At 38.6% G+C, this 25,041-nt stretch overlaps 1 protein-coding gene across 3 annotated transcripts in view; it reads right to left on the bottom strand.

Moving 5' to 3' along the window:
• Positions 1–3: 3 nt before the first annotated feature.
• chs1 (chitin synthase 1) overlaps positions 4–25,041 on the bottom strand; it is a 40,885-nt gene continuing 15,847 nt past the window's right edge. Inside the window, exons 10-21 of one of the 3 annotated variants that reach the window (XM_067236120.1) lie at positions 11,850–12,050; positions 11,332–11,616; positions 8,228–8,407; positions 5,901–6,202; positions 5,587–5,810; positions 5,363–5,505; positions 5,115–5,196; positions 4,606–4,867; positions 1,348–1,458; positions 1,022–1,239; positions 769–835; positions 4–444 (exon numbers count right to left, since the gene is read on the bottom strand). In XM_067236120.1, coding sequence (XP_067092221.1) covers positions 373–444; positions 769–835; positions 1,022–1,239; positions 1,348–1,458; positions 4,606–4,867; positions 5,115–5,196; positions 5,363–5,505; positions 5,587–5,810; positions 5,901–6,202; positions 8,228–8,407; positions 11,332–11,616; positions 11,850–12,050 — 2,147 coding nt within the window. In that variant the 3' untranslated portion in view covers positions 4–372. The remainder of the gene's footprint in view (positions 445–768; positions 836–1,021; positions 1,240–1,347; positions 1,459–4,605; positions 4,868–5,114; positions 5,197–5,362; positions 5,506–5,586; positions 5,811–5,900; positions 6,203–8,227; positions 8,408–11,331; positions 11,617–11,849; positions 12,051–25,041) is intronic. The other 2 variants (XM_067236121.1, XM_067236122.1) reach the window with 2 other exon arrangements.

Below are 25,041 nucleotides of genomic sequence, written 5' to 3'. Positions count from 1 at the left end.
TGCTAGTTTGTTTCAATACATTTTATTGGTAACTTGAATTTGACAGGATAGTACACACATTTAATTTCAGTCCCTGAAAGCGGTCAATTATAAAGGCAATTGGTAATCTCCAAAATAATATTATAAACACAATTATTATAAATGACATGTTTAAAAGGGCTTTGTTTACTTTAGTTCAGAATCAATTACACTATTGTACACAATGATACGTTCTAATCATTACACATCACACTGTGGTTGAGTTTTAATTCCACACATACTAAATGTGCATACAATGCAGTGCTTTCACTCATCAACATTCAGTAAAGTAACAAACCTAATTAATAGATGGTCACAAGGTAATCCTTATTGTCACCAGACGGTTGCAGTTAGTTAAAGGTCGTCACTTGTAATGACTAGCCCGTTGGCGATCTGGTTCTCTAGAATAAGCCCCTCATCATCCTCCTGCACAAACGTTAAATCAGAAACAGCAACAAACATAACCATCACAAAAAAATTATAAATACATTTATAAAAATAAAAAAACTTTTCTTTATTATTAATTTATCAATACAGATACAAACACATACCACTCCTCCATTGCTCACTTGGAGCTGGATTCTTAACTGGATATACTGTATATTTCCATTCTAGTCATTTAAAAAATTTGCTTTACAACAATGTAATTGTTTAATGGTGTTGTCAGCTAATAATGACAGTAAGGTGTTTCTTACAGTGCAGATGTTCTTTTGTTACACTGTAGCAGTATTAATTATGTGGGTCACTTACGTCCTTCTTTTCCTTGTAGTCTTTTTCTGAACTCCTGTAGGACACCACGTGGATCAGAGTGTAGATCCTGGGGAAATGCAGACAATACACAGTCACAGGTTACAAGAACTTGAAGTCTGGTCTGTGTTCTTACTAGAACAGGAAGCATGCCGGATGGTGCAGTACATCAGTGTTTCTCATACTATTTATAAAGATATATTACTCCTTGTCTGATATGTTTGGCTGTGTGCATGAAGGAGAGCAAATGTTTGACCTGTGGTAGAGCATGGCCAGGAACTGGATGATCAGCAGAACAGCAAAGGACAGCAAGAACATCAAACTAAGAGGCTCCACCTTCAGATAATCTTCAGCCTGGCTTCCATTTGGGTAGAACTTGGGAATCTTGATGCTGATCACATCATTTCCAATGGCTTGGAGGAAGAATGTAGCCACAACCCACAGAACATTAACAATGAAATACAGGAACACAGCCTGTAAAAAAACAACAACAAAAGTTTTTGTCATAAAACAATTAACGTTTTGTGTATACGTAGAATTATCGACAATTACTGAATTAGGACAGGAAGTTAGAAATCCCACCTTGTTCCTGAGGGACTTAAGCTCTCTGGTTACCACTTCCTTTTGAGCTTTGTCATCGACAATAGGAGACAGGTACCTTTCAAGCAGCTTTATCCAGAAGTCAGTCTCATCCTTCAGACACACAGGACAACACAAGATAGTAAACACCCAAGCTCCGTTTTACAGTGCTGCTCGAAAGTTTGCGAAACCCTACAGAGATAGTATTTTTGTAAAAAAGAAAAAATCTTAGTAAATTTATACCTCAATTCATAATACTGACATTATAAATAATGGACTCAAAAGAAAATGATATTTCTTTGTTTATCTAACAAAAGTGGGTGATTTAACAAAAACTCTGATTTCATGTGTGAAAAAATATAAGTTAATAGGGTATCACACGCACCTCCTTTCACAGCAATAACCTCAACCAAAAGGTTTTTGTAGCGACAAATCAAATGTAATTTATTTTTTTTTTATCAAATTTTTGACCACTCCTTGCGGAATGCAGCCAGTCGAGTGAGGTTGGATGTGCGTCTGCATGAACTGCCCGCTTCAGATCCTGCCATAGCATTTAAATTTGATTCAGGTCTGGGCCAATCCAAAATACATATCTTATTCTCCCTCAGCCATTCTTTGGTTGTTTTGTTCGGATCATTATTATGTTGCATAAACCGTTTTCGAATTCATGATTCTCTGGACTATGTGGAGTTGTCCAGGTCCCGAGGATAAAAAGCAAGCCCAGATCTCAATGTTCCCACCACCATGCTTCACTGTTGGGAGAAGGTTCTTATGGTTGTATACAGAGTTGACTTTTTTGCTAAACGAAAAAACGGTTTTAGTTGTGACCTAAAAGGTACATTTTTGACTCATTTGTCCAGAAAGCTTCAGGTTTCTCCAGGGACTCTCTGGCTAAGTTGAGTATGGCAGCTTTGTTTTTTTTTAAGCAGAGGCTTCTTCCTAGCAACCCTCCTAGAAAGCCATGTTGATTGAGATTTCTTCTTATTGTGGAAGCATTCACATTTGTCCCAGATACAGGAAGAGAGGTCTGCAAATCCCCCAAAAAACTTTTGGGTTGTCTTTTACCTGAATTATAGGAACAATCTTATCTTCCTATCAGAGGTGGAAAAAGTACTAAAATATTGTACTCAAGTAAAAGTACCAATACTTTGATGAAATATTAGTCAAGTACAAGTGAAATTACCAATCTGAAAAAATACTCAAGTAAAAGTAATAAGTAGTTCATTTAAAATGTACTTTAAGTAAAAGTTAATTAGTTACATGTAAAAAAAATAACCTGTCAAACGGGGCGGGGGAAGGGGGGATCTCTCCCATGTAGTGAAAATAGGACAACGGGTCATAAATCCAAAACTATTTTGTTTTTAATTAAAGAAAAATCTATAAAAATGTATACAAATCTATACAAATGCAATAACAAAATAAAACATGTCACATATGACATGTAAGACCCTTATAAATATATAATGTGCAATTTTAGAACAGAACATTACATAAAATGTTTTCAAACCATCAATTGAAAGTGAAAGTACCATAGCCTACATTGTTAGTGCTGAGGGCCATCCTTCTTTTCTTCACAAACACAACAGTTAATAAGCACATCAAGGCCAAATCAAGTGTTTTACTCCATATATGACCAAAATTGCATTGCATTTTCAAAACAATTTGTTCGGTAGAGCCGATCAAAGGCAAATCCGCCAAACGAGACGTGAGAGGGTATCTCAGCAACCAAACTTGGGTTTCATCGTTCCCAAGAGGAGCAGAGTAGGCCTGAAGTGTTATACCAGAAAAATCACTTTGAATACTCAGTACTCTTGAATGCAAACAGATGTTTCAACCAAACTTGGTGTGTTGCATGAGTGCAACAGATTGTTGTGACTTAATTGTTGCACAAGTGCTATGGAGGCCATGTCCTGCTCTGGACTGCTTGGCCCCTCCATTGCTGCTTGCAGCTATGTTTTAATATATGTATTTATTCCTGAATTGAATGTTTTAAATCAAATGCAATTTCATTGTCCAATATTCAAGTCTAACTTACTGAATTTTATAGTGAAATATGTTTGTATTGAGTTGTTTCTGGTTTGAGTAACCTATCAATCATCAATTTTCTGTGTTCATGTTCCTCATATTCATTGCCATACAGACCAAAGGAGTGCTGCTGTAATTTTTGGCAATTATTATTTATTTTTTAACAGGGTCTATGCCAGGGGCGTTGTTTGACATACAACTCTACTGAGGCACAGGCCCCTATTCATATCCCTTTTTTTTCTTTCAAGCTTGTTGCGCACAATGCACTGCTAGGATATAGAAAACTCCCCTTGCTTAACTCACTATACAACAGTTCAGGGACGCAAGTTTGATATCAGCTTTGGCAGGGACACAGGGCCGGTCCTGCTGGTGATAAATCTTGCCTAGAGCGCCAAATTCAAATGTGCTCGGACCGGCACTGCAGGGACATCAATAGTTAATGCGAACGTGCACATTTCATTCGCATTAATTTGAGCGCAAATAATGTTTTTTGGAGCTTCATGTAATATTGTTTTTATGTTGTAGTAAAAATAAGATGATCGGTAGGCCTATATTTTAGAGATTTTCTTTTGTTTGGAATGTTTTCTTAGCCTACCTCAATACGAACTTGTTTGCCGAGTCCGACACTTGGACTTCTGTGTGCGTGCAGCAGTGACTATTTGGCAAGCTCAGAAGAGCGCGCTGACATGGAATTATGCGTGCATCGGTTTGTGTTTTTGGTTAAACTGCTTTGATTTTACAAGCGTTGATTGGGATATTGCTTTTATTTTTTTCCGGGATTATCAATCTAAATTAATGCACTAATAAAGTAAATTGTTAAAACTCAAACTTTAGATTTTACTGGGGCACAGCAGATTTATACTGGGGCACCTGCCCCAGTAAAAAGGGTCTAACGACACCCCTGGTCTATGCCATCCCAATTTAGGAATCCTAACTTGGGAAATTCCTAGGTTAGGATGGTTCTGTAATAGTAATAGTCCTATCCTAAAATTAAATATGATTTTTTTCCAACAGGAAACACGTTTCTGTGATACCAAAAATTCTGAGATAAGATTTCAGATGTTTCTGTAATGAGGCCCCAGAATCACAAATACCATTGTAGATGTGGAATTCAAATCTCAACATATTGTGCCAAAGGTCCCAATGCCTTAATGCTTGACCACCTACCCTATTCTGACTATTCTGGAGTAAACATTTGTCAGTTACAGTTGTATAAACATGCACAATATGCCTTACCTCTGTCAGTTTCTCCACCTGAGGGGCAATAAGTGTCTTCTCGATGGCTCGCTTCACCCTCCTCTCGAGTCGCTCAGCTCGATTGGTCTTCAGGATCCGTCGTGCCTGCTCGTCCAGAGCATACTGCAGTTCCTCTAGCTTGCTCTCTGAAAGGATATCTTCTGGTCCCACCCTGTCCTTCAGTTCACCATTTACTGTGTCCGTCAGCATCATAACAAGCTCTTCACACACATCCTCCTGGTTTTTGTTACGCAGTGTGTACCTGAGAAAGAGTTATGTATATCTGTACCTGGATACAGAGCTTGTTAAAGAACTGACCTGTACCTGGATATAAAACTATTGTTATACAACTAACTTTGTAACTATATATAGCACTAGAGTTATAGAACCGACCTGTACCTGGATGTAGAACTCCAGGTCCAGAACTAACCTATAACTGGATATACAGTAGAGCAAAAATAATAGAACAATAATAGTAGAACTAACATTTAACTGGATGTAAGGCCTACCTGATCTGCTCTTGCAGATTCCTCTTCATGTTGGCATAGGTCAACTTCTTTAAGAACTCAGTCTTGACTGGTTCCACCCAGTCTGGTATGGCAAATTGAAGAGAATAATGTCTGCATTTAGTATTAATAGCTATTATAATTTGAAACAATAGTTGTGTCAATAATGTGTCCAAAAGTAAAACCTTCGTGAAAACTAAGATAGGTATTATATTATGTAAACAGCTGAGCTGGACTGTGGTACCACCCACCACTATCAGGGACCAACTTTGTCTCCACCTGCATAGTGTCATCGTAAAACATTGTCATAGTGTCATCGTCATCTTCATTGTCATCTTCATTGTCAAGGCTGGAGTTTGTACTGACATTCTTAGAGATGCTGTCGTCACTCCTACTGAAATAGTTTATTATTATATTGATATAATTTTGAAGTGTCATTCAGACTATAATCAATCCTGAGGTCCTATCAGTGTACCTATAGCCTGATGCTGAGTCTCCATCTTCATGCTGTAGTTTGTTATCAGAGAAACACCTTTTGCCACTTGGATAGATCTCCTTTCTGGCATCGTGGTGTTTGTTTCCTTCCTGTGGGATCTGTAGTACTTCCTCATATGTAGATGAAGGAGGGACTGCCTGGGTCTTCTGACTAATGGCATTCTGCATCTGTTGCAGAATCAGATTATCTGTCTCTTGAGTCACCTGTAATGAGATGAAAATGATAGTCTATTAGAATACAATCTTTATTTTACGTCGTTCCTAAGCACAGCTCCCCACCATATCCATACAAACCTGTATTTTCACGTCCCAACAGCAGAGTTTGCAATTACGGTCACAGAGGACACTCTGCATCTTTTTCTCCTCCATCTCTTTGCTCGATTCCCTGGTGCCCCAAGACACTATGTGCATGTTAACCAGGGAGTAGATAGTAAGTAGCAGGTAGCCCGATGGGATGCAGATGAAGTACATTAGTCCGTAGAAGATCATGCTGAACTCCTCTGGGTGCAAGATGGCCGTAACCAGGTACATGATTGTCATGGAGACCAGGAATAGCCCTGTGGGTGTGAGGAATGTTTCTTGCTGAACCATGTCACCTAGAGGAATGACATACAGTGACATGATGTTAAAGGTCACATGACATGCTGTTTTTGGATGCTTTTATATAGGCCTTAGTGGTCCCCTAATACTGTATCTGAAGTCTCTTTTCCAAAATTCAGCCTTGGTGCATAATTACAGCCACTACGAGCAGTCCCACAATGCTTTAAATGCTAATGAGATGGAGAGGCGGCACCATGCGCTAATGTTTACAGTGGATGTATCGCAATGGCTCGTAGCCCCGTTGCTGTAAGATGCCTCGAATTTGCCCTTTCTCATCTGATCACCCTGGTTTGCAGAGGTGCACACTCATAGTAATTTCAATGAGGGGAAAAGCGGATATCGCGCACGCCATAACACCAACAGCAGAACGGTTATCCAAATAACAAAGAAGTGTACAACACTCGGGTTACAGCATGTGTATTCACACACATACTTGATGCTACCTTTACATTAGCAACAGTAACTCAGCTGTTATCTGCATAGATAATGTTACAGCCACATTCTAAGGGTAGCAAGCTAGGTAACCATATACAGTAAAGCAACACAATTATATAGCGTTAGTTAACTTTCTTGTCCGAGATTTGTAGCTGGACCAAGGAGAGTTAGTACTGATCCAGAATTTAATTTTAGCAAGGCCAGCTTTGTATTAGCTCAAGTTGAGGAAACAGTCATGGCTGAAATGTTTGGCGCAGATGTGACGAGTATGTAACAGACGTGGTCTTGCAAATTCCGTCAGAGTTTTCCGGACCGTGTTTCCTTTGTACATCCAAACTGAGCAAATGTAATGCTTCGTTCTTTTGCAAGCCATGATGTCTCTCGAGGATAAAAACACTTGCACGGTGGTAGCTCAGTTTCTTATGGGCGGGCCAGATTCTCTGGGCGGGCAAGCAGAGAGAGGGGAGGTAACATTCCCTATTGTGACGTCACAATAGGGAATTAATGTTAAATAACCTCCTAAAGTGACGTTTTCATGTCATGGGACCTTTAAAATGTAAAAATATACTGCAGGCTTTATCAACATATTTTAACAGAGCGTTGTGGACTGTAAAATCCCATCATCTAATTTTCATTGGCAATGTCTTGCAATGCGTTGCCCCGACGCATTGTTCGTGTTGGTGTGAATGCTCCATAACACTGTCACGTCGCATAATCTTTCCTCATCAATACTTAGGGAATCGATCGGCTACTTCTGGGACCTCTACAAAAAATGTTGTATAATAAAAATATTAAAAAATTATTTGTCTTCCCATAGTGCTTAAATATGCACTTCTTTAAAGCAATATTGTGGAATATATTGAAATCTTGAATATCTCTAAAGACATAGAACAGCATTTATTGCTGCGTTCCGACAGCCTGTTTCGGCACATCGGCCTACTAGGCTTACAGTTGTTTTTCAAAGTGCCAGTAGCCTACTGCTGCCAAAAATATCTGTACTGTGATATGGTACCAATACCGGTTTACCGTACAACTTCTTGACGTAATGCTGTCAATGTATACATTTGTAATTGATGATTCAGACAAAGCTTTGTCAAAGTGTTTCTTTCCAAATTGTTCTATAAACATCACAAACAATAAAGCTTCCACAATATAAACCCGTTATAGAAATTCTTAATTTTTATTTTAAAGAATTGCACTGTGTCTTCTGTATTTGGCAGTATAAAAGTGCAATTTTGCTTTTGTTTTTTTTTCTTTTTTTTTTAGATAATTTTAGCTTTTTTTAAATAAAAATTAAATATTGTGCCTAAGACTTTTGCACAATTTTAGGCATTTCTGCTTATCAATGATAATGACAGTAAGAGAGAGACAGGACCTTTCCAGGAGAGAGCGTGTGGGGATCATGTGCAGCAAAGGGCCCGGACTGGAATTGAACCCTGGCTTCTGCGGTAAAGAATTAGCTTGTGTTTGGTATGTGTTTTTATGCAGTGAGCCTTTAGATTTTTATATGCTCTGCAATCGAGGAACTGTTGTAGCTCTGTATGTGCCACCAAAAGCCAGCCAGTCAGCTAACGGGTGAGCCTCACCAATAATGGAGAATAAGGAAGCAGTCATGAGGAAGGCATAGAGAACACTCATAATGGCTGCAATTGAGATCTGGAGGTTGGGTTTGGCCACAAAGCACACAAACATGTAGAATACAGGGGGGATCACTGAGATGACGATGGACAGCGTCCCTGGAATCTGAAACACAAACTGGAAAGCTCCTAGAAAGAAAACAATGCAAACACAAGAAACACTCAGAAACAAGAAACACAAAGAACAATTATGTATGTATACCATTTTATGATTTAACATCTAATTCTGGGTGTCAGAATAAATTTAATGTCAAAGCACCCTTTTCTATCAGAGTTTAATGCTGCTACATAATACGGTGGCCGACATGTGCAAACACGCTGCAAATTAAGAAAACACATGCAAATAGACAAAACACAAAGCAAACTAGAGGGTACAATTTCGGGGGAAATTGTAGGGTGTGCTTGCTTGCGTCGGTTGCACAGGGGTCCGTTTTTTAATGACATTTTTACAACTAATATTTCTGTATATTTTATATAAAAATGCATAGGGCCTACTTATTATTTATAAAGATTACATAGATTTAAAAGCATCTTTTTTTTGCTGCTCATTTACAACTCAAAATACGAGTTAAGTGTAGAATGAAATATGACGTCTTCTCATTTCCCCTGCAAGAGGCAGCCTCGTAGCTGAATCAACGAATACATTTGGCAGACCGGTGTAAAAAATGACCTAATCTCTATGACTTAAACGTCCTTTTAAGTTTTCCCTTCTCGTGATATTTTCAGGCATTTAGCCTACTCATATTGCATTCATTCGTTAATAAAGAACCCCCTTTGAAGATTATTCTACGACGTTACCGGCAGTAGAAGATGGAATCGCGATTCAAACATTACCATCTGCAAACTGAAAAATGCCCCGAAAAACGTAGAAAATCGCTCATTCATAAAAAGCTCACTGGTAGCGATCATTGTCAGTAACAACGCAAAATGCGATATAGCCCTGTGTGGAGAAGCTGCCCCGGTAAATTCTACTACTTCAGTATGCCTAGACTACTGCTGTGTTCGTCTTGGTAGCAATTGCGTTGGTTGAATTCGATTAAACGTTCCGTTGTACGGTTTAGGCTGAAATTAATTATTTTCATGAACAGATTGACAAAGTTTAGGCTGTGGCAATGAAGTTCAGGTTAGTAGTCAGACAGTTTGATTTAAGTAAGGGGAGTGCCGAACATGTTCTGTCGCTGTTTAACTTCCTAAACAGCTGTGTAAGTTAGATGTTTTTGTTGTGTGTCTCGCGTAGGCTACAGCGTTGCAGTGAGCAACACTGGTTTGAAACCACAGGTAATGATAATTTCACCAACAAATCGTTTACTTGTAATGTAATGTCATAGTAAATCCTACAAAGAAAACAAATGTATTTGTGAGGAATGTTTATTTTAACGATTGAAAACAGATGCATCATAGACCACTGTAGTATGTGTTGCCCGGGCAACAGAGGCTAATGTCATGCTAATGCTTCAGTGAAATAGTAGACTACTGTTTCCGAAAGTAGATGTACTTCCTTAATAATATCAGCTTATATTGTACATTACACATCACAATTGTGTGTCATATCACAAAGTAAAACGAGTAAATAGTTATCACCCTGGCCTCTTTGCTTGTGACGTTTCTGCAGCTGCCTTGCAGTAAAGCTATAGTTAGCCTAGCTATCCCCCAAGTTAACAGATGCGAAACGAATGTTCTGCTACAGGTAGTCACGCGTGTTTTCGTGACGTTAGTGACGTTAGTAACGTCAGTGACTGTGGCTAGCAAATTAGCCACCGTTAGCTTCACTTTTCACCACAAAAACGCAATTTCTACTTAAACCATGCAACGTAAATAAAAATACAACCAACGCAATCGCTAACAAGACGAACCTTTTGACACCGCCGTTGTGTATGTAATCCAAATATTGACTGATCCTTAGGGGGGCGAAAATAAATAATAAAAATAAATAAATATATATGTGAGAGAACAAAGGTTGTGCCCTTGCCGAAGGCAAAGCACACCCAATTAAGAAAACATCTTCATGAATTTGACAACACATACGCAGCATTCAGCAAACGCGCTGCAAATACACACAACACAACAAAATACATAAACGCGCTGCAAATACATAAACGCGTTGCAAAAACAAAAGCACGCAAACCAAAAACGCTGCAAATACATAAACACGTTGCAATAACGAAAGCACGTAAACCAAAAACGCTGCAAATACATAAACACGTTGCAAAAACGAAAGCACGCAAACCAAAAACGCTGCAAATACAAAAACACGTTGCAAAAACGAAAGCACACAAACCAAAAACGCTGCATCCAGTTTTCACAACGGAAGTTGACCAAGACTCTAGGGGGAGCGCTAAGTGGAACAGCTTGATTTTCGGCCCCACAGAGCGAAAGAGAGAGAGCATGAGAAGTTTGGACCAACAAGATTATGGTTCCATTTCCAAAACAAACTTCTCATATGTTCTCTCTCTCTCTCTCTCGCTCCGTGGGGCCGAAAATCAAGCTGTTCCATTTAAGCGCTCCCCCTAGAGGCCTGGGCAACTTCCGTTGTGAAAACAGGATGCAGCGTTTTTGGTTGGCGTGCTTTCGTTTTTGCAACGCGTTTATGTATTTGGTTGTGTTGTGTGTATTTGCAGCGCGTTTGCTGAATGCTGTGCATGTGTTGTCAAATTCATGAAGCTGTTTTCTTAATTCGCTTGTGTTTTGTCTATTTGCGTGTGTTTTCTTAATTAGAAGCGCATTTGCACATGTTGGCCACCGTAACATAATGGTATAGAACCTAATTTACTGATGACTGAAACGTGACAGTAGCAACGTTAATTATTATGTTAATTAATGTTTCTTCATAGAGATCAGCTGAGCTAAGATTGTTTCCATTTGGCACTCTTTAACAGTATGTTATCTGCCCAGTGCCTGCCAAACGATATAAAAAGTCATGAATAATGGGATTGGAAGAGAAAACAGAACCAAACAGTAGAGCTGCTTACTAATGGAAGTAGATATGAGCTAAGCCGTAAATAGAAAAATTAAGAGTAGTAAAAGGAAGAGAAGTCTAGAGTTCAGAGCTTCACCTGCTATCATGAGGGAGACGGAGGCTGGTCCAAGGATGGAGGAGCTGACAGTGAACATCTGGTAGAAAATATAGAGTCTTGAGATGGAGCTATTCCTTTTGACAGTCTCTCCTCCACTGTGCAGCAGATCCAGGGTGTTGGCCAAGGTGGATGGACCCCAGCGACGTCGCTGGTTATAAAACTCCTTAAACTCCTGGGGCGAGTTAGTGTAGGCGTCAGATGCTGCATTGTACTCCACTCTCCATCCCTGTTGCAACAGCAGCGTGCACAACCACCTGTCCTCTCCTGAGGTGTGTGGGGGGAGGGGTGTGTGTGTGGGGGGGGGGAGGTATTGACTGATTAGGAGAAAGTAGCTAATTGCATTATAGTGACTCCGTAGATATGTGTAATATAATTATGAAGCACTCCTTTATATTTCCAGTAAGTCAAACCAGATTGGACTGATTTGGTGATGGCTTTCCATATCAGACCTGAATGTAGGTTTAAGTTGGAGTTACAGTTTATGGTTAGTTGGTTACCTTGGTCGTACTGGACATACTCCGAGGCTTTTGTTGCTGTGGTCGTGTATCTCTTCAAGACATTGTCATCCATGAGGGCAGAACCTCTGAACAGACTGAAGCAACCAGGCGAGCAGAGGACCGAACCAAACACATGCTCAGCTGTCTTTTGGAGCCAGTGGCCTACAGCATACTCAAATTTCTGGTACCACACCATTGGACCTTTGGAGGAGGGCAATTGCGTTAGAGGCTGATATCAAGCACCATATCACACAAAGTGTGCTGTTTTTTGTATGTTCTCAAATGTTAAGCACCTTGCTGAGATTTAATTTGATATTGCATTTACATTTGTTTATTCGTTTTTTCTATTCCAATGTGGTAAACGAATGCTGTTAAATTACATATATTTTTTATATAATTATGTTAATAATTATGTAATATTTGGATTTCAGTTTATGTAAGCTTATTGGTTGATTAGTTTTGACCCTTGACCTGTTGTCGGATATTGGGAGGAATGGAAACAGAAGGAGAGAGAAGATGGTGGAGAGCAGATCAGAGTTTGTGTATCGAGTTTTTATATATTATTTTATTTTATATAAGTTTTGCAGTCCTTGTAAAACTTAAACTTTAGGATATTAAAGTTCAGTGAGTTGGATGTGTTATCAACTAGATGACCATATTATGAATGTAATTGGTGAGCTGTCGGATGGCAACTCCGATGTTGGTTACAATTCATTAAGGGACTGCGTCTGACTGGAAAAGGACAGAATGATGGATAGCCAAATTCATGAAACTTTCCATTCTTCTGGACAATCAAATACTTTGATTGTCAAACTCTGTTAATATTCTTCCTGGACGCCGTCTATCTGCTCAACCAACTTTCCTAACATCACCATGCCACGAGGTAACTGGTTGTGCCGCGTGTTGCCCATAGACGGCAGCCGCCATCTCATGCTGTGGGCCAACGTACCTGAGCCACACTACAGCGGGCATTCAACAGACTGGGTTTTTATTTTCAATTAGTAAAAATAATAATTTAGGGCCATTGATTTTGTCTATCCAGTTGTGATCTTTTATATATTAAATGTAAAGATGTTTTTTGTTACGTTGGATGCAGATGCATAATATTTTATTTGAAATAGTCAAATAAAATCTTTGGCACCTTTGAAAAGAACAACTTACGAATTCATATTTTATATTAGTTAAAAAGAACTCAGGGCGCCCTACCAAGTATTTTGTATTTTGCCAAAAACCAAGGAATGAGGGGCGCTACAAATGTTTATTGGAATAATATGGGCTCTATCTTTATCACGCAAATGCAACCTGCAACTAACAAAGCACAATTGTCACACTTTTATTAAAAGCGACACATAAATAAAACTTAATTTAAGATGTAAGGAGGAGTAACTCCTTTGTGTTTATTAGAATACTTGTCCGGTGTACAACTCAGTGGCGGTTCTAGACCAATTCAACTGGAGGGGGGGCAATCAGGGACAGTTATACTGTTAGAGGGGCCAGTTACATTAAACATTATTGTTGTCATATAGTTTTCTTCACTGCATTACAGGCATTAACAGGCACAATACCATGTTATTATTCAGACAACATTTAGAGAGTTAAAGAACTTTGGGGGATTTTCAGCGTGAGAAAGAAGAGGTGTGGTGTGTCGATATGCATAAGACCTGGTTTATGCTTCTGCGGGTCTGCGATCTTAATGGCATGTAAGGGTGTGCGGAGACATGCTCAGCATTTATAGTTGTGCAGCCTTGTTGTAGATACATCGATAAAAATTGCATAAATCCTTTTTGCACTTGGCGGGGCTGTCTTACAAAATTGTGGTTTGTTCGCTTGTAGTGCAGGAAAACCTCACAAAAGATGTAACTGTGGTTGGTAAACAAAACAAAAGCTATCTAGTAATTTCGCCAAAGACTCAAAAATGACAATTCATGACGCGTTTGAGAGAACTAGTGAGTTGGAAGAACATTTTTGCTTAAAGTTAAAGTTAGTTGTGAAGCTAGCTATTTGTAGTGAGGTCAGCAAGACCACACAGAGCCAACATCTTGCCACACCTGAAGAGTGATTCAATCACATCAGACACACCTAATCAGCCCTCGTGACACCCTCAGTATGCTGATTACCCACCAAACGACAATGCAAAGGAACCATAGAATTGGGGGGGGACCTCCCCAATCTACCTAATCAGCCCTCCTGCTAGCTTGCAAGCTTCAAAGGGCCTGCTTGAGACAACACGTCTCCAGCAACCATTTTCTATCCGTTTTGGCAGCGATTTGAACAAAGAACACATCAGAGATCATATATTGATCAGAACTTTTGAAGAATGTTCTTGAGACTTCACCTTTACCACAAGAGTAAAAGGTGAAGAATTATGACAGGGGTATTTGTGTCATGTTTGTTACTTTGTTTTAATGTTGTGTACACTGAAATCTTGATTCTAGTAACTACTCCTTCTTCCTGAAAGATAACCATGTCATTCTTGGTATCTACACAACACTATCATAATAAAACAATCATTCAACTATATTTTGTAACTGTACCAAGATGTCCAGAACAATATTTGAACAATCTTATGAACCAGCCATAGACCAAATCACACCTTTGGTAGGTGTGAAGGAAGGAGGGGGGAGTTGAGACCCCAGCTTCCCCCAATCAATGTCTGACCCCAGACAGGTCCTCCCTAGAACTCTGAACTGTATAAAGCACTAAGATGACCATCAATCTCTGACTCCAGCGAAACCAACCATGGCATGAACGCCATCAGGATTGGAGTTCCAAAGGATGTCGCCAAGCTTCTCCTGAGATTCAACTTTATAGTGATCGCGACTATCTGGATGTTTCAACAGAAAGAACCAAAAACGCAATTCTAATTGCGACTTGACTGAGATCCCGCAGACTCAGTCACATGACCCAGCGCAGCCGCGCTTTGACTTCAGATTCTTCAAATGGACCTTTGGCGCAAACCGCCCTCAACCTCATTGATCAACCCCTGATCAAACGTAACTATGGCTAACGATTTCTGTCTTACTTTAAGTTAGACCATTTCATTCTGTTCATTGAAACCAATCTCTAATATCAAACCCATAATCTAACTTGTTCATACGATCTGTTAACCTTACTTGAATAAATTCATTGTAAAGATATTTTGACGTGCGTGTTCACTGATGTTACGATTGGCTCTACACTTGACTGTTACATGTTAAATATAGCATTCCCTAATATCCTAAACCAATATTAGGGTGGTGTCCCGTCAACTAAATACTTAATTATAGATTAAGTATTCCTAATCTTAAACATGTATACCCCGCTAAATATTTTTGCTTCTATTTGACATGATTCAAACCAAAATAAAAATATATATAAAAAAAGCCACCAAAGGCACGCTAGGGAAACTCATATTAATGTTAAATAACCTCCTAAAGTGAACATTTCATGTCATGGGACCTTTAATACTGAGTGGCAAAACACAAAGATCTAGAAAAAGTCAAGAAAGCAGGGTTCTGGAATGGACACAAAATTGAAAGGAGCAAAGTGAGCTCACAAAATTTAAAGGCTCAAGCTACAAATCCTTTCTGCTCTTTTATAAATTGCGTTACAAAGATGCAAATATTTTCTCTTCTTTTGAAAATCAGGTTTCGAAGATACAAATCTATATTCTGCATTCATATTCAGTTTTACACTTGCAAATCTTTTTGACCCTAATTTATCTTCCTACTCCAGGGCTTGTCCAGGGCTTGTCCAGGGCTTGTCCAGGGCAGTTGCATTATTAGTAGAATTATTTAGATACTGTTGTAGATTTTCAAAATTTATATTTTCTACATTTTATATTTAAAACTCCTGACATAGTAAAACTGTTGTTTGTGCAAACTTACTTGTAGTTACAAGTAAGTAACTTACAACTTACAAGTAAGTTCTGGAATTAAAGACAGATGACCGTGACGCAGCTGGTGATGACAGCTCTTCTCAGTGGCTTTTGTACCTATATTTCACAATTGAAATTCTCTGTCATCTCTGAAGTACTTGTTCAACCTCCACATAATCTATTCTAGTCACTTATGCACATTATAAAAGCAATTTCTCATCATTTTAAACTAATTGCCAAAGCTGTGGTACATTCATGTAACTGATTAGGTAGCCTTCATTTGTCTGTTGTTTCCTACGTTATCAATTGCTTATGATATTTTGATCAACATGTATTATATTGGTTCTCTGTTAAATTGTCTTACCACCACAAACATCTAGACATTTAGTACATGACAGAAGTCATTACATGCACAATGGTTCAGCCAGTTGTCATAATTGTAGGCCTACTTCACCATTCAGCACTTGCATGTACAGTTTTGCCTAAGGGATGTTTGATATGTTTACATTAACGTTTGTATTTTTTCCTTTGTGCTATGCAATGCTGTAAAATAGTCTTGTATTATCTGTATCCCTTTCGCATAAATAAGACATGACCGGGGAAACTAAATTTGTACAAACATTGTCTGTGTCGTATGCCAGTTTGTGGAAAGGAGTAGTTTGAAAGGAGGCTTAAAGGCAGGGTAGGCAAGTTGTGCAAAGCTAGCTGTTGACATCAGTAAACAATGTTTTCATATTAAATTCACTGATCTACTGAAAGTATCCATTGTATATTCTAGTTATGTTAGCTAGCCAGCATTTCATCCATAAAGAAACCCATTTGAAAGCAGCTGCTTCAATGTCATGCCAGCAGTCAGCACTAACCTGGCCATATCGGTTGTAAAAACGAATTTGCTTCTAAATAACAAAACAAAATGTATTTTCCTTACTACAAACTCTGGTGCATTGAGCGGTTAGTTTTATTTAATTTATTAGTGTGTTTGCTGCAAGCAAAAACACTATTGTTATTCTGCATACTTATTATTTTTTTATTAGTGTTTGCTGCAAGCAAAAACACTATTGTTATTCTGCATACTTATTATTTTATTTATTTATTAGTGTGTTTGCTGCAAGCAAAAACACTATTGTTATTCTGCATACTTATTATTATTATTATTTATTTTTTTCCTCCCACTTTTTTCCGTCGCCTACTCCTTTCACACCGTTTAAGCTAGAAACACCGTTCAAACTTCATTTGATAAAGTCTGCTCTAGTGTGCTATTACTTTTCTCATTGATAACTTTTAAAGTTTTTAAGGTATTAAAGTTTAAAGTGCTAAAACAAACTAGAGGGTACAATTTCTGGGGAAATTGTAGGGTGTGCTTGCTTGCGTCGGTTGCACAGGGGTCCGACATTTTTACAACTGATATTTCTGTATATTTTATATAAAAATGCATACTTATTATTTATAAATATTAAATAGATTTAAAAGCATTTTTTTTTTGCTGCTCATTTACAACTGAAAATACGAGTGAAGTGTAGAATGAAATAGATGTCTTCTCATTTCCTCTGCAAGAGGCAGCCTCATCGTTGAATCAAAACGAATAAATTTGGCAGACCGGTGTAAAAATGGACCTAATCTCTATGACTTAAACTTCATTTTAAGTTTTTCCCTTCTCGTGATATTTTCAGGCATGTAGCCTACTCATTGCATTCATTCATTAATAAAGAACCCCCTTTGAAGATTATTCTACGACGTTACCCGGCAGTAGAATATGGAATCGCGATTCAGACAGTCCCATCTGCTAACTGAAAATATGCCCCCCAAAACGTAAATAAGCTTGACATTTATTTAGTGGAAAATCGCTCATTCATAAAAAGCTCACTGGTAGCGATCATTGTCAGTAACAACGCAAAATGCGATATAGCCCTGTGTGGAGAAGCTGCCCCGGTAAATTGTACTACTACGGTACAGTACTAGTAGACTACTGCTGTGTTCGTCTTGGTAGCGATTGGGTTGGTTGAATTGGATTTAACGTTCCGTTGTACGGTTTAGGCCTACGGTTTGACTTCCTAAACAGCTGTGTACTGTAGATGTTTTTGTAGTGTGTCTCGCGTAAGCTACAGCGTTGCAGTGAGCTACACTGGTTTGAAACCACAGGTAATGGTAATTTCACCAACAAATCGTTTTCTAATGTCAGAATAAGTCCTACAACGAAAATGTATATGTGAGGAATGTTTATTTTAACGATTGAAAACAGATAACGCTACATCATAGACCACTGTAGTATGTGTTGCCCGGGCAACACAGGCTAATGTCATGATGCTAATACTTCAGTGAAATAGTAGACTACTGTTTCCGAAAGTAGATGTACTCCCTTAATAATATCAGCTTATATTGTACATTACACATCACAATTGTGTGTCATATCACAAAGTAAAATGAGTAAATAGTTATCCCCCTGGCCTCTTTTCTTGTGGCGTTTCTGCAGCTGCCTTGCAGTAAAGCTATAGTTAGCCTAGCTATCCCCCAAGTTAACAGATGCGAAACGAATGTTCTGCCAAAGGTAGTCACGCGTGTTTTCGTGACGTAGTGACGTTAGTAACGTCAGTGACTGTGGCTAGCAAATTAGCCACCGTTAGCTTCACTTTTCGCCACAAAAACTTAACTTAAGCCCAAACCATGCAACGGAACGTAAATTCCAATAGAAGCAACTCAATCGCTACCAAGACGAAACTTTTGACACCTACGTTGTCTATGTAGGCCAAATATTGACTGAGTTTTAGGGGGGCAAAAAGAATAAAAATAATAATAATAATATATATGTGAGAGAACAAAGGTTGTGCCCTTGCCGAAGGCAAAGCACACCCAATAATATATATGTGAGAGAACAAAGGTTGCGCCCTTGCCGAAGGCAAAGCACACCCAATGAATGGGTTTCAATGGTTCAGAATGTTCAAGTCAAATTCAATTGTGACGTCATGCACTGACAGAACTGTTTCTCACTGCGTAAATTCTTGACACTTTAACGCTTTCCTGCCTGAATATGCAGACTTTTTCAAATAATATACATGAACTGTTTATGCCATTTTGAAGACAAGATTTAGGGCTTTCTAATGATGTAAATATTTATATGATAATGTTAGGCAAATCATCCTTTATCAAGACGATTTCACGGAGCCATTCTGACAAAAGTCTTCTCCGTCTGCATAACTTTTTTAGAAAACCTCATTTTTAACCACTTTAACTACAAGATAGAGGATAAGTTAGAGCGTATGAAATGTGCGTACTTTTGTCGTGAATTCAGAACAGCAGACAGATTTAAGATAGACTATTTTGTTTAAAGGTTATGACCACTGAAGTAATGAGTGGGATAACGCAATTCCAAGCTAGCGCGATGGCTCTCCATAACTAAAAACGGTTCTACTTTTTTCCACAATCGACCTAATTGGGTCGGACAAGGTATGTACATTGAATTTAAAGTGTACATAATCTAGCTAGATAATTTTTCTTTAAGAGTTTCACAGAAATCTGCAAAAATCGAGGCTCAACACTGTCATATCCGACTCAGCCAGTCACGAACAGCCAAACCGGGGTCACGAAAGGTTTACTGCAGCTGGCGTTACTACGAACAAAAGCTTCGTAACTGAAAGGTTTTTACTTTTAGTTGACGATATTGAACACAGACGTTAAGAAACTTGTCTTTACTCTAAATATCTTCTCCGTTTCCAATTTGAAGCAGTAAATCGAACAGTAGGAATTCTCCCACGACATCCGCTCGCTCTGCTTTGACAAATATGTTTTCTCAGTCCACCATACATTAGACAAGCTAATTTTCGAGCACTTTCAATACAAGATACAGGCCATGTTAGAGTTTATATAGATACATAATTGTGTGGGCAATGTAGAACAGCAGACAGATTTGAAATATGATCTTTTGTTTTAAAGTTATGGCCATTCTAGTGACGAGTGCTTACAACGCTAGCTACGACTGTCATCATACAGTACTGTAGCTGCCATAGAACGGCGAAACTGGCTACGTCTATCGTTCGTTACTTACAAACAAATGCTTCGTAACAGTATTTACTTTTTAACGGCGATATTGACAACAGAGGTTAAGGAACTTGTCTTTAATCAAAAGATCGTCTCCGTTTTCAATTTGAAGCAGTATCTAGCTTACTGTAGGAAATCTCCCATTGCATCCTCTCTAGCTTCTTCGGCTAAAGATGGACGACAATGATGATGCATGCATTATTCACGCCTACGGTGTTACATTTAGTCATTTAGCAGACGCTCTTATCCAGAGCGACTTACAGTAAGTACAGGGACATTCCCCCGAGGCAAGTAGGGTGAAGTGCCTTGCCCAAGGACACAACGTCAGTTGGCATGACCGGGAATCGAACTGGCGACCTTCGGATTACTAGCCCGACTCCCTCACCGCTCAGCCACCTGACTCCCTACACTGTTAATACAGTCTGTAAAAATACCACTTTGACACACTTGCAAGAAATGATCCGCTGGCTAGATGTAGCATGATCTTATTTACCACCCACAATAGTTCTGCTTTTTTTGCAGCAGCATTCTGAGTTAGAGTAGCTAGCTTTTCCAGTTGCACAACAAAGTCACATAATGTGACGAGATTGAATAAAAAAAAACTCACCAGGGACATCGACAACATTGGCAACCCTGCACTATGGATTATTATTTTGATGTCATCTTTAAATTAAGTGTCTGAACAGGACTGGTTGTGCAGGCACACATGATTAGTTTCTCCTTCATCTTGAACCTAAAACCTAGATTCTAGGTTAGAAATGTTGACAATGACCAACAGATGCTACGTTACAAGATACAAGGAACCAATCCGATTGGCCAACGCTCTTCACTGTTCCACTGTTCAAACTTTTTTCTGTTTCTACATCTTTCAATTATTAATACTTTTCAGAATGGGTTTTATTTGCCAAGAAACATCACACAGACAAGGAATTGACTGTGTCAGGAAGGTGCACACATTAAACATATAAGAATCTTAAATAAGAAGTGTACAAGTCTAACTAATACTAAGGGTTTAAAAATGTAAAAGGTTTAGAATGAAATAAAATGGCTCTAACATAACGCTTTAACATTCATGAAATTAAATAAGATACCCTTTTCATCACTCTTTTTTCTCCTTTTTCAACCGTGAGAAAATATTGCAATGCATAACAATGACAAATATACTTTTAACACTGTCTCACCATTTTGGTTTCAAAGCAACACTTTGTTCACCTTCATACTGCTGACATACTTTTGTCTGCTATGATATTGATAACTGTTATGCAATATACTCTTCATCACTATATTTGCTCATTTTTCTAACTTCAAACTTTTTTCTGTTTCTCAATCTTTCATTCTTTAATACTTTTAACTAGTGGTGGGCCATTATCGGCGTTAACGCGCTGCGTTAACCTGAGACTCTTATCGGGCGATAAAAAAAATATCGCCGTGAATCTATTCTCAAAGTTGGGTTGGAAGCTGGGTCTGTACTACGCAAACTATAATGACTTTCACCTTGATATTTTAGCACAGCTCTATCAGCCAAGCTAACTAATCTAATAAACAGTTAATAAACACAAGTACATCTTATTGAACATAATTTATTTTCATCACCAATTATATAGAACAGCTTTCTCAAGCAGTTTGTGATGCATTTTGGAAACAGGAGATGAGCCCCTGGTCTAATGCGCCACCTGGCTTGAGAAACCCGTTCTCAAAGACTTACTTTTAGTCATTATTTGGGTAGCACACATATTCTGAATGCCTTCGGTGGAATTCAAATGAGCCATTTTAATCTAGATTAACGCCAAGATTACAGTGAGATTAATCTAGATTAAAAAAATTAATCTATGCCCACCACTACTTTTAACGATTAAAAATGTATGAAAGTCAATAAGATACTCTTTTCATCACAGTTTTTTCTCCATTTTCAATAGTAAGAAAATATCGCAATGCATAACAATGACAGATATACTTTTAACACTTTTTCCTCACCATTTTGTTTTTAAAGCACATACCTCTTTTAAAATTTTTGTAAAACCTTCTTCACTATTCAAGCCATCAAAACAATTTTTTCAACTGCTTTCAGCAAACACACACATTTTCTTCAGGAAATGTACCTTTCTAGTTTATTTTAAGCCTTGGTTAATCAAATTAGTTAATTAACTAAATAAAATTCACTGAAGTATCATACAGCCTCCTAGTGCACGCGCTAGTGAAGTGTAAGGTGTGAAGTGAACATGGCTGAAAATAATCCATCACCAAATTGACGTTTGACGAACTGCGCCCTGTTGGATTATAAAAAGGACCCCTGCAAAATATGATGCAGAGTGCCAGGTTCTCGAGATAATAGTGGGAAACTCGCTGCCCTAAACTTCCAGTCTAAAATATATAGCTGCAAGCACCAATTAAGGGGCAAAGTGCAAAAAGGCTAAATGAGGATCTAAACAAGCAAGGCAAAACTAATCAAAAGATATTAGCTTTTTTTACCCCAAACCATTTTGATTACCTTTACGACATTGTGCCACTAATGTATACCGAGTTTTATAATGATAAACCAATGTGTTCATTAAATATATAATTCAGTGTGACAAAATTCTAAATGACCGATGCCCAAAATGGCCAGCGTGGGAATGTGAGATATTTTTCGACTTTTTATGCCACATAAAAGAGACAAATCTTGTGATATTTGGTTAGAAGTTATAAGCAAAAAAAGTATTTGTCGTATTTTTCTGACCAGTAGGTCGGCATGCTCGGAAGATGATCTGATAAAATGTTTGGCCTAGGAGGAGTTTGAAAAAGTAGTTTTTTCAGATAATTCTAAATGGCGGAAAAACCTTCATGCCGTAAATTCCTGCCTCCAACCGCTTGGTGGTGCTAGAGTGCTCAAGTGGTAGACATGAAAGTCAGTGTCAATGATAAGGATTAGGGATGAGTATTGTAAGATTTTAACAATTCCGATTCCTTATCAATTCCTGCTTTTGTTGCTCTTTTTCTACACTTCTATTAGCTATGCTAGCTTAGCTATAGAATCTTCCGTTTTCAGCCAAGGTCAAATCATATAATATGACAGTGTCAAACATCGGCCATTCTGTTAAACAATTAAAATGCGAAGTTTAATAATGGATTAAAAATCGATATGCTCAGTTTAATAATGGGTTAACACGACAATGAGAACGTTTGCTGATACGCCCTCCGATAATTAACGTGAAGTGATCAATAATGGGAGACAAACGCCAGAGCTAAAATGTATGCTTCAAACGACGGGACAGAAGATAACTTGATTGACTATACACAATAAAGGCAAATTGCTTCACACAGTGACAAGTGGTTGTGATCACTTTTGAGGAGTTTAGTTCTACCGTGGATAGTTAGAGATGAAGCGCGAACGTTAGCTGCGCTGCTGCATGCATCGAACACATGACATTCCAGTAACTTCGTTCCATGCTGTGTTCAAATGCTTCTTCATATTTGTTGTATTTCCTCCCTTCGACGAAATATACTTTTTTACACGTGTTACAAGTGGCGTTGTCATTTTGTCGTGTGAAATACAACCAAACTTTAGAACGCTTCTGCCTAGTTGCCATTTTTGCTGCAGTCTGAATAAACTATAAAAGTTTGCGCATGCGCAACGGCACAGAGAACCGTTAGCAGAATCGTTAAAGAATTTGGCTGACGATTCCAAGGAATCGGTTCACTGGGAACCGGTTCTAAACAAGAACCGGTTCTCGATACCCATCCCTAATAAGGAGACTGTGTGCCAAATTTCTAAACGTTTTACCATTTGGTTCTACGGGCTGCCATAAACTCCCATGGTAGAATAATAATAATAAATATAACTGCAAGCAGAAATGAGGTGGCCAAGCAGTCAAATGACCCAGAAAGCATTTTACACATAGAAGAGGGTTACGAGTAGATGCAGCAAGTTTGGTGTGAACTCATTAAAGACTTGCTGAGATACGACCCAACTTCCTGTTTGCCGGCTTTGCCGCAGATTTTGATTGGTTGTACCGATCAAACGGTTTAAAAAATCCAAAAACCATCTGATACCGTTTGTGAGGCTTGGTCTGAAGATAATCTCTGCCAAATTTGGTGAAGATTGGACAACATTTGTAGGAGGAGGAGTTTAATGAATTCAAATGGCGGCCGCATGAATTTGGCTAGTGTCACGCATTATCATCTGTCACACATGGGATCTCCCAATATATTATGAGACAAAGAAACAAATCAAGAGCTATTGGCCAAAACGCATTTTTACTCCCCATGGCCAAATTGTTTGGACATCCTCAGAAGAGGGTTTCGAGTCAAGATACCAAGTTTGGTGTTGATTTGTCAAAGATTTTCTGAGATATTACCCAACTTCCTGTTTGGTTGCTTATTTGCCAATTTTGATGTATCAGCCAAACGTTTTTGAAAATCAAAAATCCTTTGATAATTTGAGTGCGGGTTGCTCTGACAATGATCTGTGCCAATTCTGGGGAAGATTGAGCGAAAAAACGTGTTTCCTTAAAATTCAAAATGGCGGAAAATCTATATAACCTGAAATTGACGCCAAAGTGTTTTGACTCGTCTTGATCCAGGGAATCCAACGGTACCTCATTTTTGAAAATCGGTCAGACGGTTCAAAAGTTACACGTGTAAACACACATCCAACTTTGACCCGTTGGTGGCACTAGAGTGCTCAAATGGGAGACATGAAACTTGGTGTAAATAGGGGAGTCAGGTGGCTGAGCGGTTAGGGAATCGGGCTAGTAATCAGAAGGTTGCTGGTTCGATTCCCGGCCGTGCAAAATGACGTTGTGTCCTTGGGCAAGGCACTTCACCCTACCCTAATGTCCCTGTACTTACTGTAAGTCGCTCTGGATAAGAGCGTCTGCTAAATGACTAAATGTAAATGTAAATAAAGAAGCGACTGTCCTTAATGAGTGTGCCACATTTCACAACTTTTTACCGTACGGTTCTAGGGGCTGCCATAGACTCCAATGGCGGAAGATGATGTGTAATAATAATAAGAAATGGTAGAAACACTTAAATGGCTCCGCAGCTTCGCTGCTTGGCCACCAATAAAACTAACAAAAACAATAGGTGCCATCACAGCTTTGCTGCTTGCCAACGATTCACATGGCTTGAAATTAATATTTTTACTTGGTAGTACAAAGTTGTGAGCACCAGCAAAAATTTTGGAACACAGACCGTGTCAAGACTATGAAAAGTGGCAGCATTCCCTGTACAGCCTGGAACACTGCATTTACAACCGTTGTCCATTTTCAATATCCTTGAAAAACTTCCAAACTTTCTTCTTTGTAATTCCCGTGGAAGTACACA

Source organism: Osmerus mordax, chromosome 5, assembly GCF_038355195.1.
Source record: "Osmerus mordax isolate fOsmMor3 chromosome 5, fOsmMor3.pri, whole genome shotgun sequence".
Classification (NCBI taxonomy): domain Eukaryota; kingdom Metazoa; phylum Chordata; class Actinopteri; order Osmeriformes; family Osmeridae; genus Osmerus; species Osmerus mordax.
Note: the sequence above shows the minus strand (reverse complement) of the source record. Positions and strands in the feature narration are given on the sequence as shown.